General features: G+C 27.7%; 1 protein-coding gene across 1 annotated transcript in view; it reads left to right on the top strand.

The window, feature by feature from the left end:
* Positions 1-16,915, top strand: part of LOC107451606 (rifampicin phosphotransferase) — a 73,841-nt gene that overhangs the window by 44,406 nt on the left and 12,520 nt on the right. The window contains exons 23-32 of the mRNA XM_043043172.2: positions 1,778-1,850; positions 2,888-2,989; positions 5,349-5,507; positions 7,663-7,797; positions 8,453-8,537; positions 8,659-8,747; positions 10,667-10,729; positions 12,310-12,402; positions 15,577-15,636; positions 16,771-16,871. Coding sequence (XP_042899106.1) covers positions 1,778-1,850; positions 2,888-2,989; positions 5,349-5,507; positions 7,663-7,797; positions 8,453-8,537; positions 8,659-8,747; positions 10,667-10,729; positions 12,310-12,402; positions 15,577-15,636; positions 16,771-16,871 — 960 coding nt within the window. The remainder of the gene's footprint in view (positions 1-1,777; positions 1,851-2,887; positions 2,990-5,348; positions 5,508-7,662; positions 7,798-8,452; positions 8,538-8,658; positions 8,748-10,666; positions 10,730-12,309; positions 12,403-15,576; positions 15,637-16,770; positions 16,872-16,915) is intronic.

The raw sequence follows: 16,915 nt of genomic DNA, 5'->3' as shown, positions 1-16,915 counted from the left end.
ACGATCTTTTCTAAATAATATAAATTAAAAAATACAAAGATTTATATATATAAATTTTTTAAAAAAAATGCAAAATATGTTTTTAGTAGTATTTACAATTTAAACACTTTTGGAGGAACAGACTCTTCTGGAGTTAACATGTGACACTCCCAGAAGAATGGCGACTTAGCACAATCTGACTCATATACAAAAAAGGAGACATACTCGAATGTGCTAACAACAAAAAAAATTTGTCTGCTATGTACTAATATTTTTTTTTCAAACATACTGTTTAATCGACTTAAATCATATGTGGAAAACATTTTTTGAGATTATCAGTGCAGATTCAGAAGGGGTAGATCTACAATGACAAAATATTTAACATCTTACAGATTCTGGAGAAAAAAACCAGATAATTTGGGATTGGAACTCAACATTTCTTTCTTTGTTAATTTTAAAGCTGCTTATGACAGTATAAATATAAAACTATTCATTGAAGCTTTCCATGAACCTGACAAGCTTGTAAGACTCACTGCCCTTACACTAGATAAGACCATGCAACGAGTTAAAATTCAGAACGATTTTTAATGAAGGAGTAATGCTTTGGCATGCTTACTTTTCAACATAGCATTAGAAAAGATCATTTGTGACTCAAAAAATCAACACCAGAGGAAATATATTTCATAAATCTGTGTAATTTTTTGCATTTATCGAAGACATTGACATTAAAGCAAGCTGTGGAAAAGCCCTTTTTCAGTCCTGGAAAAGGATGCAAGTAAAATATGTATAACAGCAACCAGAAAAAAGCTAAATACATGCAGTGCAGTAAGGTAACAGACTCTTCTACCTATCTGCAAATTGGTAAGCATAAATTTACAAAAGTTGATATCTTTACATATTTGGACTTTGAGGTTAACATTGACAACAACATTACATGTAAAATTCAGATGCTAAACAATGCTGCCAACAGATGCTTTTACAGATTAAAGAACTATCTAATTTCAAACTTAATTATAGAAAGACTAAGCTATTAATTTTTAAATGTTTAATCAGACCTATAGTCACATACTCATCGGAACTATTTTTTGGAGAAATACAAGCTTATGGCACAAACACTCAAATTTAGAACTTTATTGTGCCTTCAAAAAACCCAACGTCATCAAATACATAAAAATCCAAAGTATTTAGTAGGCTGATCATGTTATTAGAATAAACAAAAAGTGTCCAACATTGAAAATATTCTCTGCCGAAACTCTGGAACAAGAGTTAAGGGTCGACCCTGCCTAGAAAGGAATCCCACCATTTTAAGACCTACTGATTGGAAGACCATGACCAAAAATTTTAGAGGTCTGGTGGAAAATTCTTGAGAAAGTCTGGACTCACCCAGGGCTGTTGTGTCACTGAAGAAGAAATTTTATTTTCCTTCTCATTTTTGTTTAGATTTGTGCATTTCCTATTTATCTTTTAATGAAAAATATAACTGCACATTTAAACTGTGTTTTAGTGTAATTAAATTCCATTGACTGTCATAGCAAACTATAAAATAAATTAAATTATTGATATTTAAAAGAACCCTTAACCCTTTTTATCAATTTCAATAACTGACTGTAATTTTTAAGTATTGGGATTAAAAGATTATGGATTAAGTATTATTTATTATGATTAATTAATAATATTTAAATAATAAAATAGCAAGGTTTTGTGAGTGGATTGTTCCTGATTTTCACTGTATTTAGATGCGTTTTCATAATTTAATATAACATTTGATAAATTGTACATTAATTATATTTCATTTTAGAGAGGTAGTGCCAAAAGCCTTTTCTACTTTAGGCTTGGATGTGACTGTAAAAGGTTTTAGAATTGTCTTAAATGTGAGCATAAATTTTATCATATTTTTATTTTACGCATTCTCTTTGTACTAGTTTACTTAACTATCAATATTTTATAAAATTGTTTAATAGTTTTTGCGTTAGCTCATTTATTATCTATTAATATTTTCAAAAAAAATTTTTTTTTTTAATTTTTAATGTTGGCTGGTAATAAATCATTAGGAATTCCTAAATTGGGGTGATTGTGACTCATGATCGTTCCAACNAAAAATATATTAATTATTTTTACATAACTTGATTGTATTTTTTTTTTATAAATCTATAATTTGGTAAATATTTTCTTGAATCTTAAAGTTGAGACGCAGAAAAGTAAAAAATTTGATTAAATAATTGTTTGTAAATATTCAACAAAACAGCATTTTGCATAATAAACGGTTTAGTAACTTCTTCAATTTTCACTTAATTTACTCAAAATTTACAGATTATGTAACTAATGTAATTTTTATTGCCTTTTAGGTTTTTTTATTATATTTTTAATAAATCATTATTGATAAACTCGGAGTATTAAATTATATTTCATTCAATTTGCTGCTATATGTTTAAAATATATTTTAAGAAAAAAATTTTCTTATAATAGAATTTTGTGTAAACAATGTATTAATTGTTAAACTAATTTAAGAAAACAAATTAACTTTAAAAAATCTATCTTTTATGCCTCATGTCATAAACTATTCTTACATTTAATTTTTCACAATTTCTTATTTATTGCTCATTTAAACATAGTTTTAATGGTGTGGTTTAATTTGAACATGTTTTATATGTGTATATATATATATATAGTGTGAGATTAATAAATTTACTGTGGATGTATATTTTAAGAAGATCAGTGGCATTCTGTCTTCAATTATTAATTAAGTTTTATTAAATAAGTATAAGCGTCATAAAAATAATGATAATATAAGTGTGTTTCAAATTAAATTAATCTCTGAATTAATTCATCTCATTTAATTCTAATCTTATGTTTATCTATATTTTTAACTTATAAAATTATATATTAAATTTATGCACTTCTTTTTCAGAGTGATAAAAAAGTTTCCCTTTTTCAACTTAAAGGAAAGACGCAGTACTTTTCAAAGGGTTGGCTTATGATGCTTAATCATTTTATTTTTAATGTTGCCGATGTGAGTTAGTAATCCTATTCAATTTCCAATGTTAATGTGTAATCATTTGTTCAATAATTTTGTTTCATGCTATTCATTGTAAAGTATTTGTATTAAATGTTATTCAATGTGAAAACATTATTGGATGTTCTGTAATCATGCAGGGATATCAACCGCTCCGCTTTCAGCAGAAATTCAAATTAAATTGTAAAACTTGTAGAATAATGAGTCAATTTAACTCTTTTTGATTTGAATTTTCATTCGTTTGTTTACAGCTGGTGCAAATAATGGACCATTTTCAGGATATTTTATTTCTATTCTTTGTTCTGTTACCTAATTAATTATTATTCAATTCATAGATTATTAAAAAATATTTTCTTCACTTTAGCTGCAAATAAATTTTCTTTTTTATGTTTATTTATCAAAAGGTGCATTATTTTTTTATTGGCTTTCAATAAAAGTGAAGCGTTTCCCACATTAGTCGATATTGTAAGCCAGGGGAGCCTTGGAGGCTCAATTTTGTGACCAATGGCCTGATTGTGGCAGTGAGGTCAGCATTGTGCACAGACCATGGGCTTCAAGTCGCGACTGAGGTAGAAGGTCGAGCCCCAGTTTTTTCCCAATTGTAGTTCAAGGTCTTAACCACTGAGCCATCTCGCTCTTTTATTGGTATAAGTAATTAAATATAAAATAAGTCAGTAATATATTTTGTGGCATAAAATAATATATTGTGAAAATACTAGCAACAAACTAATTAAAAAAAATTTGAAGCAAATGAAATTTACTTTCATATAAGATTCGGTCAAATTAAGAATTTCATTCAGCAAAATGAGAATTTCTCCCCTCCCAAAAATATTAGTTTGCAGCGCCCAGCTTGTATGTACATTTCTAGGTTTCTTATTTAAATCATTACAATTGAAACAAACTGTAAAATTAGTGTGCGACACATGGCAAAACTACTGTAGCCACTACTTTTTTTCATTGTTTGAAGTGCAATTCACTAGTTTCTCAAAGAGGTGCTGTAGTGAGAAGTGTGATACAAAAAGAGAAAAAAAGAAAAAAAATAGCACTTTGTAGCAATTCTTGGCAACTACTTTTATTATTAGTTTAGTAAAGAAACAAGGTTCAAACGCAACTTATTTTTTGATTTAGAGTGGTGAAAATGTTTTAAAATCTGCCAATGCATGTAATGAGAATGCCTCTTGTGACCAAGCGTTTATTATTTTTATTTTATAACCTTCGTTGAACAAGTGACACAATTTTGGATTTATGGCAACTAATGTTCAACACCATAGCCTAGCAATTTTGAATCCAGAAAACAAGAGAACTCCTGGATCAAGTATTGGGAGGAAATTTTACTAACATCAAGGACTTTTTAATGGAACTGACCCGCATTTACGTTACATGGAGAAAGGACTCTAATCAATGATCTGTCTACCACTGAGGATACTGTGGTCGGTGCGAGACTGGTGGGGAATTTGTATCGACCGGCCATTTCTATGATTCGAACCCCTTCTTCACACTGGAAAGCAAACGCTCTATCCCCTGAGCCAAAGCGACTTGTGGCCAAGCGTTAATAAAAATTTATTTTGCTTCAGTACGGCAATTTTTCATTTCATCTAGCCATTATATATGTTGACTAATATTTAAACTAGACGTTAAGAATTATAATTTATCACTCTCACCATATTTTCAAATGCTCATGGACCACTAAAAGAATAATCGATGTTATTTCAATGGAAGGAGACATGTTTACTCTATACTTCTATTTCTAAGAGGGAATTAAAGAACAGTGAACACTCAACAAAATAACAAATATTTTATAGATTCCTAGCATTTTATAAATTAAATATTCTCTATCAAGAAGAGCATAAAAAGATTAAGATTGGTTATAGAAAAAATTCGGAAAATAATGGTTTTCACAAAAAATTTGCTTGTGTGAATATGAATAAATATTTCTTAATATTTCGTCATGTTCTTAATTGGTACTAAAATATTTATTTTAAAAATATATAGTTAAAATTACTTTAAGAACTTGCAAAATAATAAGTAAGAATAAAACTTGATTTCTTTCTTAATTTCCAAAAAATTGATTTGTACTTAAAAGTTCAAAACAATTCCTGGTAACTTTTTGTATCAGTTCCTTTCATGAAAATGTTTCTGCATTTTGGAGATGTATTTTATGCATTGCACATTTATCAATGTTACTAAATGATGCATTTGCTTTCTGATAAATATCAGCCATATATTTATGTATTTTATGCATTGCATTTTTATCAATGCTAGTAAAAATGATGCATTTGCTTTCTGATAAATGTCAACCATACATTTGTATGTTATTCTTTATTTCAAGTAATTACTTAATTTTTAATAAATTTAGGTGTTTCCTTTGGGTGCAAATGAAGAGTTTTCTACATTGAAAAAATCAGCAATTATATCCTTTTTTGGGAGAGTTCCGGATAATGAAGAAATGTATGATGTTTCTCGAGCAAGATATGGCTTAATACCTGAACCTAAATCCTTAAGTTTGATTGTTAAAGTATGAATTTTTTTTAAAAATTGCAACTCAATTTTTAAAATTCTGTTTTGAACTTGAAAATACTATTGTAACTTGAATATATGTGTATATTTGAAGAGTGTGATTTTTTCCCGTTAAAAAATATTCTTCAAAGCACTTTCACTGAGAAAATAAAATAGTTATAGTGTCTTAAACTCTAAATATGACTTTAGTTTGAAACTAAATTCTTTGCTCAAAGACTTGTCTTAACTTCATGTAAAGCAATTTTTTTTTAAGGAAATAGCACCTTTTTTTTTTATAATATACTTCTTTCATATGTTTTTGAGTTTGCAACATGTTCCAAGTTAAATCTATCTTTAGCCAGTATCATTTGTAAGCCACAGCTTTGTAAAATATTAAAATAATTAGTGGTCTATTTTTTTATTATTAATATTATTTAAAATGTTACCACTACAACTCTGCTTATGGCGTTAAAATTTCATCAAATTGACAATTTTTAAAAAAGTGTAATTTTATTTGTCTTTTCTGAAGCATAGACACTGTTAAATTGTTAAACTTTCTTAAAAATCACTAATTTGGTGAGACTATGTAGAGAAAAATTATAAAAAGCAATGAAAAATTTTCTTATTTTTTCATATTTTTATAAGTCTAAACAATGCAGAGTAACTTTAGAAATATTAAATTATATTAGATCGCAGATGTTTTTCATTCACATAAAAAACTGGCCTTTCTTCATATTGTATCATTTTTAGATAACCTAGAAGGTGTTAGCTAATGAGGACAATGCTGTCACAATGTCGTGAATACTTGTTACAAGCCTACAGTGGTTGTAACAGTTTAGATATTGATACTTTATTTGCTAAAAAGCAATTTTTCATATATATTATCAGGTTTTTCAAAGTATGACTATTGAAAATTTATTTATATCAAATTAAAAATATTTAACACAAAATAATAATTATGTGACATTAAATCAAATTTCATTCAAACCAACTGTAATTTTAGTGCGATGAACATGATAACCTAGTTCAAGGATATTATATTCGAAGATTATCTGCTCAGTTTAAGGACATAATAAATTTATATATTTATCCAATAAGTATTGTTCCTATTTGAATAACTCTTTTTAACATTGAAAACATTACATTTAAAATGTTTTTTTTTTTTAATTTAGAGAAAAGAAATGTATAGCTAATGAGACAAACATATTGCCCAAGTTCTTATAATAAGCATAAAAAATATAACTAGTATCAAACATGTATAGTAATGTATATATAACGTAAAATAGTATAACTTATAAATAGAATCAAACAGTTTAAAAAGGTAAACTGCGCATCTTGTAATGGTTTGTTGAACTTTGCATCACTATACTGCCGTGCAATTGAAAAAACAACGTAAGTGCTTCGCAATAGATTCTGAGAAAAGAGCTTCTCTACTTTTTTCTTCCTATTGCTTATGCTAAAATTAAATTTCAGAAAATTGACAAAGCGAAATTTATTTTTTAAGAAAAAATGTTTTTTGCAACATGTAATTTATGTTACATGCTAAATATATGAATCTCAATTTTGAATCTTTTGTCGCTTACGTTGATGTTTATTGTTTTGCAAGGCAGTATACTGCTAATATCCACTTTGAGAGAAAGTTTCATTTTTATTTTTTCCTCCCTCTAAGAATAAAGTGACATTAAGAGTGAAACACGTTGATAAAGTTTCACTTGAGTTTTCTCCACTCTTGAAAAATAAAACAACATTTTACTTGGTCTTCCTTAATTTTCTCTGTTGGAAAACAGATAATTATTTTAAATGGATCCATAGAAAAAAAAAATTTTATATGCAGCACTCCACTTTTACAACCCATAAATTTTGCGATCTTTGTGAAGACAGAGCAAATTTAAATATTTTTCTCATTGAATATTGTTTTTTTATTTATCATTGTGTTCTTAAAATTTTAAATGTAATTTTCAATATTTAAGTTTGAAAGTTCTATGTAATTTTTATTAGTTTAACATTAAGTTTCTCTCACAATATACCTTCTTTTAATCAGTGATATAAATTTTGGGGTTATCTTTATCATACGTTATAAGAAGAAGAAAAAATTTTAAAACATTTTGCTAATATTTTGCAAAAATAGATAAAATATTTTAGTCTATTACCTAAATGTACAATCTTCATTTCAGTCTGTACTGTCTACTAGTAGCGTTTTAAAAAGAGCCAAAGAAACATATTCGAAATACAGATTTCCTGTTGAGAAATATACCACATCGAAAGAGTTGTTTGATGGTATTCTACACACCTGCACAGATTTCTCTCTAGTAAGAACTTTTAAAACAAATTTAAAATAAAGTTTTTAAGTATTGCTGATCTCTTGTTACTAGTATTAATATATGAAAAGGGATGAGTTTCAAAGCAAGTTTTAACACACATCTTTTAAAAAATGTAAATATAAAATGCATCATAGAGAAAAAAAAACTCTTAAATTATTATGCTTTACTACTTTGTGTATAATTTAATTATCAGGTTACATGGCACTTAAAAAATTTTATTCGGTGTATAAACTCTTTGTATTTTAAACAAATTTTTAAGAATGAATTGCAGTTTTTAAGCAAATCTGTTCTCTCTTTATATTCGAATAAACTTGCAAGTAAGGATTAAGTTTTGATAGCAAAATTCAACACATATTTAAGAGATTATGTAAAAACGGTTTTTTTTCTGAAAAACAATGCACATAATTTAAGTTCTTTAATAAAACTTAAATAATGGGCTTTACTTTTTATGAATAATTTAATTCAACCATAAATCAAGTAAAAGTGCCTGGTTACACTGCACCTTAAGAATTTCAACTGCCACTTGGACTCTTAGTCTGCTTTTTTCAAATATTCCTGATTAAGTAATCTTTTCTAGAAGTTTTGAATATTCTTCTTCTTTTACTTAATAATTAATTTTTCTGTGATTTTTTTTTTCTTTCAGTCTTCTGAATGTCATATGACTTGTACTCAAACATCCTCGATACTGAATATGATCATATTCTCTAACTTAGGAGCTGCTCATGGAGGTAAATTTTGGCTGAATTTATGTATTTGTTTAATTTTAAAATTGTCTTAAAAAAAGAAAAGCTTATCACTGCATAAATTAGTGGTATTTTTCTGTCATGACTTTTATTTTTATTTATTCAGATTTTGATGACATTGTTTACAAGGATTTTGCTAAACTACTCAAAACAAATGAAGATGTGGAAAGTGCAGATGTACCATCAGCTACTCAAGTATGAATTCTACTTAATTAATAATTTCAACTTAAGTAAATCAAGAATTATATATTTTTTAATTATATTACATTTTTGTCACAACTTTGTGCCTTAGTCTAGTCTAATGATGGTACTTACTTTTCAGTTCTGCAACAATTATCTATTAACTTTTTCTATGCACATTTTCTATTTTGGTGGGGGCACTTCACCAAAAAAAGAAATAGAGCATTCTGAATAACTTTTGATCTAGCGATTGGATCTTCATGCATTAGGATTCAATCTTAATTGTTTAAACGTGTGACCTCAAATATCCTAATGAATTGCTGCAGATGATATTAAGTCATAAAATCAGATATTAAAACGTACTTTCTCTGAATAAACATGCCTTTTTTTACAGATTTAATTTCCTTACCTTCAAAATATCAAGTGTAGCCGCAATGTTGAAAATATAGTGTCAATAGTTTGCTTCAGAAGAGTGATCCAAAGTTTAAACTCCTTAATGTGAAGTTTATCTTCATTATCTTATCCGAAGTTTATCTTAGTTATACAGTGCACTCCCGATTATCCGGGGTAATCACCGGGACAGGTCGCACGGACAATCGAAAAACACGGATAATCCGAAAACTCCTTTTGTTAAAGAAAAATTAGATATCAGTACAAAAAATATAAAAATTACTGACATTTGCATGCATAACATCAAACTAGGAATTTTCCTTTTTAAAAAATGTGTAATGCGTCTTCACCATATATCGATACACATATTTTACGAGCCGCAGTAATGTCACCATAATCAAATCCTCCCATAAAGCTTCCACAGAGCAGTAGAATGAGAAATTTTATTTCATTCATTTACTACATCTTCTGCATTAGTTACTATCATCACTATTTGATTTAACAACATAACGATGTCTTCATCAGTCAAATACTGGAAGCCAGGCTAACATGCATCATTTTGAAATAAATCTTCTAAATTTTCTTCATCAAGAATTTCGAAACCTTAGATTTCTTTTGCTTGTTCGAGAATACTGTTATCATATTTTTCTTGAACATCTGAAGAGGATTGTTCATCAAGCGGTATGATCTTTCTCCAAGATCGTGATAACGTAGACGATTTTACCTTTGACCATGCTGCTGATATTCCATATACTGCAATCCAATAACGAATATTGCTTCCAAAAATTTGGTAGTGTTATAACTTCATGAATCAAATTTTTTAAATCTTGAAAATTTTTCTCTTTATATTTTTTGTGTGACTCCGGAATGAGCACGGTTAATCCGCAAACCGGATAATCCGCACACGGATAATCGAGAGTGTAGTGTAGTTAGTTTTACCATATCTTGAAAAATTTTCAAGTAAACCGAAAAAAATTTCGCACAGAATTCTGAAATTCGCTTATCCAAAGATAATTCCATGCAAAAAATGAATTCTAAATAATTAAATAAATTTATAACTTGTAAACAATTTGTTTGGTTATTATATGCAATGATTTCAAAAAAGTTTGGAAGTTTTGCTTATATTTAGGAAAGTGTAGACATTTTTTATTTTAAAAAAAATTGCCTTTTTTTTGCTATAACTTTAAAAATATACAATAAAATTAAATAAATTTTTTATTGTATATGATTCTAATTGTCTTGTGATCTTTTGTGTCTTATTGATTTTGCAAGCTATGCGGAAATATTTATTTAACATATGTTCCATCTTTTCATATATGATACAAAAATGAATTATTCAGCTTAAATACATGCTAATTTTCCCCCAAAATTGGGATGAATGTTGTAGATAAATATATTTTTAAAGAAGAAGAAAAAAAAAAGAAGCAACAGATCCTTATCTGGAGAAGTTTTCAGATACTTACTTAAAATATCATTTACATCAAACTAATTTAATTGTGTATTTTAAACTGCAAACGTCAAATTATTTCTTCTGCATTTCACAGGATATAGCATTCCAAATTGCTCAAGAAATGAAGCCTGAAGATTTTAAGAAAATGAGCTCGGAGGTAATATCTGATGTTACCTTTTTCATTCATCTATCGCTTGGATATTCAATATTTTATATAGCATATATTTATTGCTGTAAAAAATAAATATGCCTCTCTTTCTATGCTATGATTTTATATCAGTTTTATTCATTTGTTTATTTGTAAATTAGGTTTTTTTTTAATTTGGGTGCAAAGCTTTAAAAAAATATAACAGAAATAAAAACAAAGCAAATAACAGAAATATAAACTTTTAGATGTGCAATGAATTCAGTTTTATGTCAATTATTAATAACCTTCCTTAGCGCTTGGTCATTATTAGTATCATTTATAAGTATCATTTCTCCTTTAAATTAATCTTCCCCTTTAAGATTTAAATCTTTTGAGAGCTTGAATAAATACATCTACATTTTGTAATTTATAATTATAATTTTGATAGAGTTTTTTTTTTCTATGTTTATTGAAATAGTTTAAACGTCAGTTATGAAGTGTCTCATGCTATTTATGTTGTAATTTTAGATTAATATTTTGTTTAAAATTGTTTTGCACATTGGGTTTTGCAAGGGGCATAGGTTACGTGCTCCTATCGTAAATTTTAACTTTATTGTTCAAGTGTTTTTTGTTCTGAATTCTGACCTAACTTAAGTTTAAATTTTCTCTTTACTCCAAGCATAAAGCAGAATTAAATTAAATTCTGCAGTTAACAGAGAAAATAATTAAACAGTTTTAAAAATATCGAATTCATTTTAAATAAAAAATTCCTGTCTAAACTGAATATTACATCATCCCTTTATTCTTGTTAATCTGAAATAAAAATTGAATTTTCACAATTATAATATGGGCTGTGATTCAAATCAAAAGTTCAAACCTGTTTATTGTAATCGATTGATTAAAAAAAAACTCGTGGTTTTTCAGCCATGGTTATATATATATATATATGTATATATATTAATCATGAACATTATGTATGTTAATGCAACAATTTTAAGCAAAGAAAAAAATTATTATAGCATAGTGATGGTTTTCTTGCTTTAATAAATATTTGAATAATTTTGAACGCAATTATTGGAATGAAGTTTTTGATTTATAATTTGAACTAAAGATAAAAAATATAGTTAATAATAAAGTCTTTTATTTGAAATTCTTTAAAACATTGGGAATTGTTTAAACTCGAGAGTTAGATTTGCTGTTGTATCATTATGTGGACATATAATGGTATTCTATAATCCTGCCAGATATTGTGATGGAGTTGTTATTTTATATTTATCATGATATATATTAGCTTTAAATTTTTCATGATTTTAAAATTTTATTCCTGTATTTTGTCTAATTATACTAATCTTGTTTTTCCTAACTAATGTATTCTGTTACTGTGCATATTACTACATTCTGAATACTCTGATATTTTTTTTTTCTTTTTTGAAATAAAGTATGCACCCATACATAATTAAACTGAATCTGTTGGTTTAAATCACCTAGAATAATTTAATTATTTGTTTTGTTTGACATTAAAAATTTTGGTGAATTGTTTAATTCAAATTTGCATTACAAATCAAAATTATTGAATAATTATATTGTTTGAGACTCATTTTCCTTTTCAGGAAGCCTTAAACTGGTTGCAAACATCTCAGTCATCTGCTGGGGTTAAGTTTAGAAAATTCATAGAAAGACATGGACACAGGTGTTTACAAGAGGTTGCTCATCACTAATATAATTCATATTTACTCTAGCTGTTTTTATGTATCAGAAATGAAATTCAAAATTTATATAAGTGTGTACTTGCCTATTTTATTATACAATTAAAACTAAACTCAGTGGGGCGACAGCCCATTGAGGGCCAAGGCTTACTATGCCCATCTCAGTTTTCTTGATGTTGGGCTCTGGGGTGCAGGAGCAGAATTTGTGGTTAGGTGGTTAGTTGAACGCGAAACCCCCACTGTTTAGTTCCCAAGCATGCTTGGTACTCATTTATCAACCCACTGAAGGGATGATGGGCTGAGTCAACCTTGCCCGGCCGGAGGATCGAACCCTGGACCTGTGGTGCGGGAGTGCTACCACTCAGCCACTGGGCCTCTTATTATACAATTACCAATATTATTACATAAAAACTAATTTGAATGTTTGTGAAATGCTTTCTTTGTTCTCAGTTTTTATGATGCTTGTTGCTTTGTTTTTTATCTCAGTTTTTAAATTTATTGTATGATAATATTAATTATATATATTTTTTTGGTTATTGTATAATTCGTGTCTTTTATGATATATAATTTAAAAGGTAAAACAGGGTGTCTATTTACTTGGAAAGGCTGTAAGATACCTGGAAAAATCAGATATATTTTANTATGATAATTTTAATTATATATTTTTTTTTGGTTATTGTATAATTCGTGTCTTTTATGATATATAATTTAAAAGGTAAAACAGGGTGTCTATTTACTTGGAAAGGCTGTAAGATACCTGGAAAAATCAGATATATTTTAAATCCTAGAGGAAAGGTTAAAAAAAAAATTCTGTTTGAAAATTTAAATCATAACAGAAAATGTACTTGTGGAAAATATTAGGTAGAAACAAGCATTGTCTGTACCATAATCATACTTGCCAACTCTTCCGGTTTTCCTGGACAATTTTATATTTAATGTATTGGCAGAATTTATCGAATCACATTTTATTCTTCATTAAATAAATACGGCTTAAAAGGATTTTGACTATCATTAAATTAGAATAATTTAACATATATATAATAGGCTTGCTAGCTCTCCGATAGTGTTTTTAATTGGGTAAATTTTTAAGAAGCACCAACATATATTCTCAATTTCATTCGCATCATCCTACCTCTAGAAAAAAACTATTTTGAAAATCATAAAAGTCATCAGGTATGCATGTCACTGGAATATTTTACTACAATTACTATTACAAGTTAACAATATCAATTATTTTTTTTTACTTAAAGCTTTTATTAATTTAAATAAAGAATTGTGTCCTAGAAAATGCATAATGAATCTTATTTTATAATTTTTTTATTTATAAAATTTCATACATATGCATACTAGCTTAAAAAAAACCTTTTTAGTTCATGTTAAAAATGTTACTTTTAGTTAAGTCTTTATTAGATATGAATAATCAGCTATGCTTTGTCCTACCTGAACTTGACAGCATTGCAAAAGATAAAGAATGGTAGCGGTTCCCTTTTTAAATACCCTAAGTACAGCGAACTTGAATTATTAAAGAACTCTCTTTCCACGTCATTCTTTCAATCACAAATTGATGGATTCTGAAAGATCAACATTTTGAATGGAAATATTGGACATTTTAATGAAATTTCTGTTTACCAGAATCTCTCTGCATTGATAAAATTTTATCATTAAGCAATTTTCAAAGAAAGAAAGGATAAAAAAATGGAAAAAAGTGACTGGTTGTTTATTTAATTTCAGTCACCACCTTTTATTTCATTGACTCGCCACGTGACAAATGCTTATTTTTAGATTTTCCAAATATGACAGTTTCCATGACAATGGTCTGTCACCTCCTACAGTGCTGCCAAATTAAGCTTGAACAAAGTATGCAAACATTGCGATTTTCATATATCCTCTTAAATTCTATGCTGTTTTACCTTTTTAGTGAAAAAATATAAATGTTTTATAGTAAAAAAGGTAATAAGCTTATAAAGTAAAATAGAAAATATATATTTAAGATTTGTTAATAGTAACTTTCGTTAGAAGACAACTGCATTATAATATACCTAAATATTATAATATATGAAATATAAGTACTTATCTTGTTTGTTTTAATATAATTTTCATGAAACACGTCAATAATTTGACTTTGAAAATTTTGTGTTCTTGATGGAATTAACAAGTCAGGAAAATTTATGGCTGATAAGACCATAAAGGACACCCTGGTAAGACCACTCAGAATTGTGAAAAGAGAGAATAAGAGAAGTGAAAAGAGTTGTGAAAGAGTTTTTTTTTTTTAATATTTTATTAAAAAAGTCCCACAATAGCGGATATACCTTGAGATTTATGTACAGAAAAAATATTTAAGTGCTTTAATTTTAAATTGAGCAACTATGTGATCCCAGAAAACTTTTAAAAGCATTTCTCACAAAATAGAATTTTCAAGTCAGAGTGAAATGTATTTGAGACAAATCTTAACCTATTTAATTCATATTTACAATATTTACAGAAGTATTTAAGATTTTCTTATCTCACTTTTTTCGTATAAAAAACCTTAAAGGGAAATTCAGAATTTTATTTTTTACAAATTCTGACGTTTTTGAAAAACTTGATACAGTTGATCCCATTATGCAGTTTTTCGGGGGGGGGGGGNAGCATTTCTCACAAAATAAAATTTTCAAGTCAGAGTGAAATGTATTTGAGACAAATCTTAACCTATTTAATTCATATTTACAATCTTTACAGAAGTATTTAAGATTTTCTTATCTCACTTTTTTCGTATAAAAAACCTTAAAGGGAAATTCAGAATTTTATTTTTTGCAAATTATGACGTTTTTGAAAAACTTGGTACAGTTGATCCCATTCTGCAGTTTTTCGGGGTGGGGTGGGGGGATTACACCTCTTCCAAATTGAATTTTAACTATAGACGAACATTTTGTCTTATTTTATTCTTGATTGTGATGCATTTTCACCATAGGTTTTGTTATTAAATCAATCTTCTTAGTAATAATTCAGAGTTGTTTAAAACAGTTTTTAAGCATTCAAATTGTTATCAGAGATTGAAAAAGTAGCTAATAATTTTTAAAAATAACTTAATAGTTGCTTTTAAATTGTAAAAACTGAATTTTTAATTGTCTATAAAATTTATTTTTTACATTTCCTTTATTAAGATTATTTTTGTCACTTTGTTTATTTTAGTTTGATATGTATTCTCATCCATGGAGAGAAACTCCCGAATTGCTGGTTAAATTATTACAGGTAACAGCACTAAGTTTTCTTAGATCTGAAACATTTGTTTGCCATTATAACTTAGGAATAGCAAAGTACATTACAAATCCATTTATATAATCTAGCTATGATTGGAGCAAATTGTACATGATATTTTGAAAAAAAATTCCATAACTTTTAAATTTAATTCATCATAGGATATTATTATTTCATGTGAATGTCAAATATATAGAATTTTTCAGTCATTTTTGAGTCCCTTACTGTTTTTACCTTTCTTAGGTAAGGTCAGTAAAGATTGGAAGGTACCCTAGGAAGTTTTTATTCTTTTGCTTTCTTGTTTTGTTCCAAATTATATGCATTAAAAATGGTTTATAATATTGTTTATTCTTCTCTTACTGTGTTAAAAGTTTTTTCTCTTAACTGCTGCCATAACTTTTTTTATTTTACTTATTTATATTTTGAATGTGGCACAGTATAGCTGCATCTAGCTCTTGTGCAGAGGTGTCCTGGTGAATTTTTGCTTTCTTCTTACTAACACTTCTTACTAGAAATTGTTTATAACTCTATCACTATTTCCTTGTCTATGCCTTTTATTCTCTCTAATAATTTCTCTCTTACGCACTTTTCGAGTTGTACAAAAGCGCAGGAAATCTCCTCTGGTGGCCTTCCTATTATCCCTAACTACATGGTTTAAGAGTTAGTAAACAAAGTTACGAAAGACAGCGGGAAGTTAAAATTATTTAACGCTTGTCGCCTACTTTTTTATGAACATCGGTACCCTTTCGTTCTTTACTTCCCCAGTGGCAAAAAGAGCCTCTCTTAAAACCTCGATGTCTTTTTTTCGAGCCCATGTGAAAAAGTTAAAAACATTTTCTTCCAAATGATCTAAAAGTGCAGCTGAAAACTGCTACGAACTATTTCTAGACCAAGAGAAATAATTGCCTCTACTGGTATAAGAAATGTTATGATTCTTCTAGTGTAGCTCAATATTAGTCACTAGTAACATATAAGTCATGTAAGTTTAAAAATTACATATTAACGGAATTTTTTTTCCGTGTATTTGTACAAGTAAGGTATGTAAGATTACCAGATCATATTAGATAGTATTAAAAAAAATCTTAATTTTTATTTTTAAAAATTTTATTTTGCTTATTGTGTTTGCAGACTCTGGCCGGAAGCGCAACTAAAATAGTCAAAGATAAAACATCTGATGATCTTGATAAAGTCTTTGCAGAGTTGAATGTTCCACTTGGACGTATTGCAAGGTATGCATTTTCATCTTTTACTGGTTGATTTAGAAAATTATATT

Source organism: Parasteatoda tepidariorum, chromosome 5 (assembly GCF_043381705.1).
Source record: "Parasteatoda tepidariorum isolate YZ-2023 chromosome 5, CAS_Ptep_4.0, whole genome shotgun sequence".
Lineage (NCBI taxonomy): Eukaryota > Metazoa > Arthropoda > Arachnida > Araneae > Theridiidae > Parasteatoda > Parasteatoda tepidariorum.
Note: the sequence above shows the minus strand (reverse complement) of the source record. Positions and strands in the feature narration are given on the sequence as shown.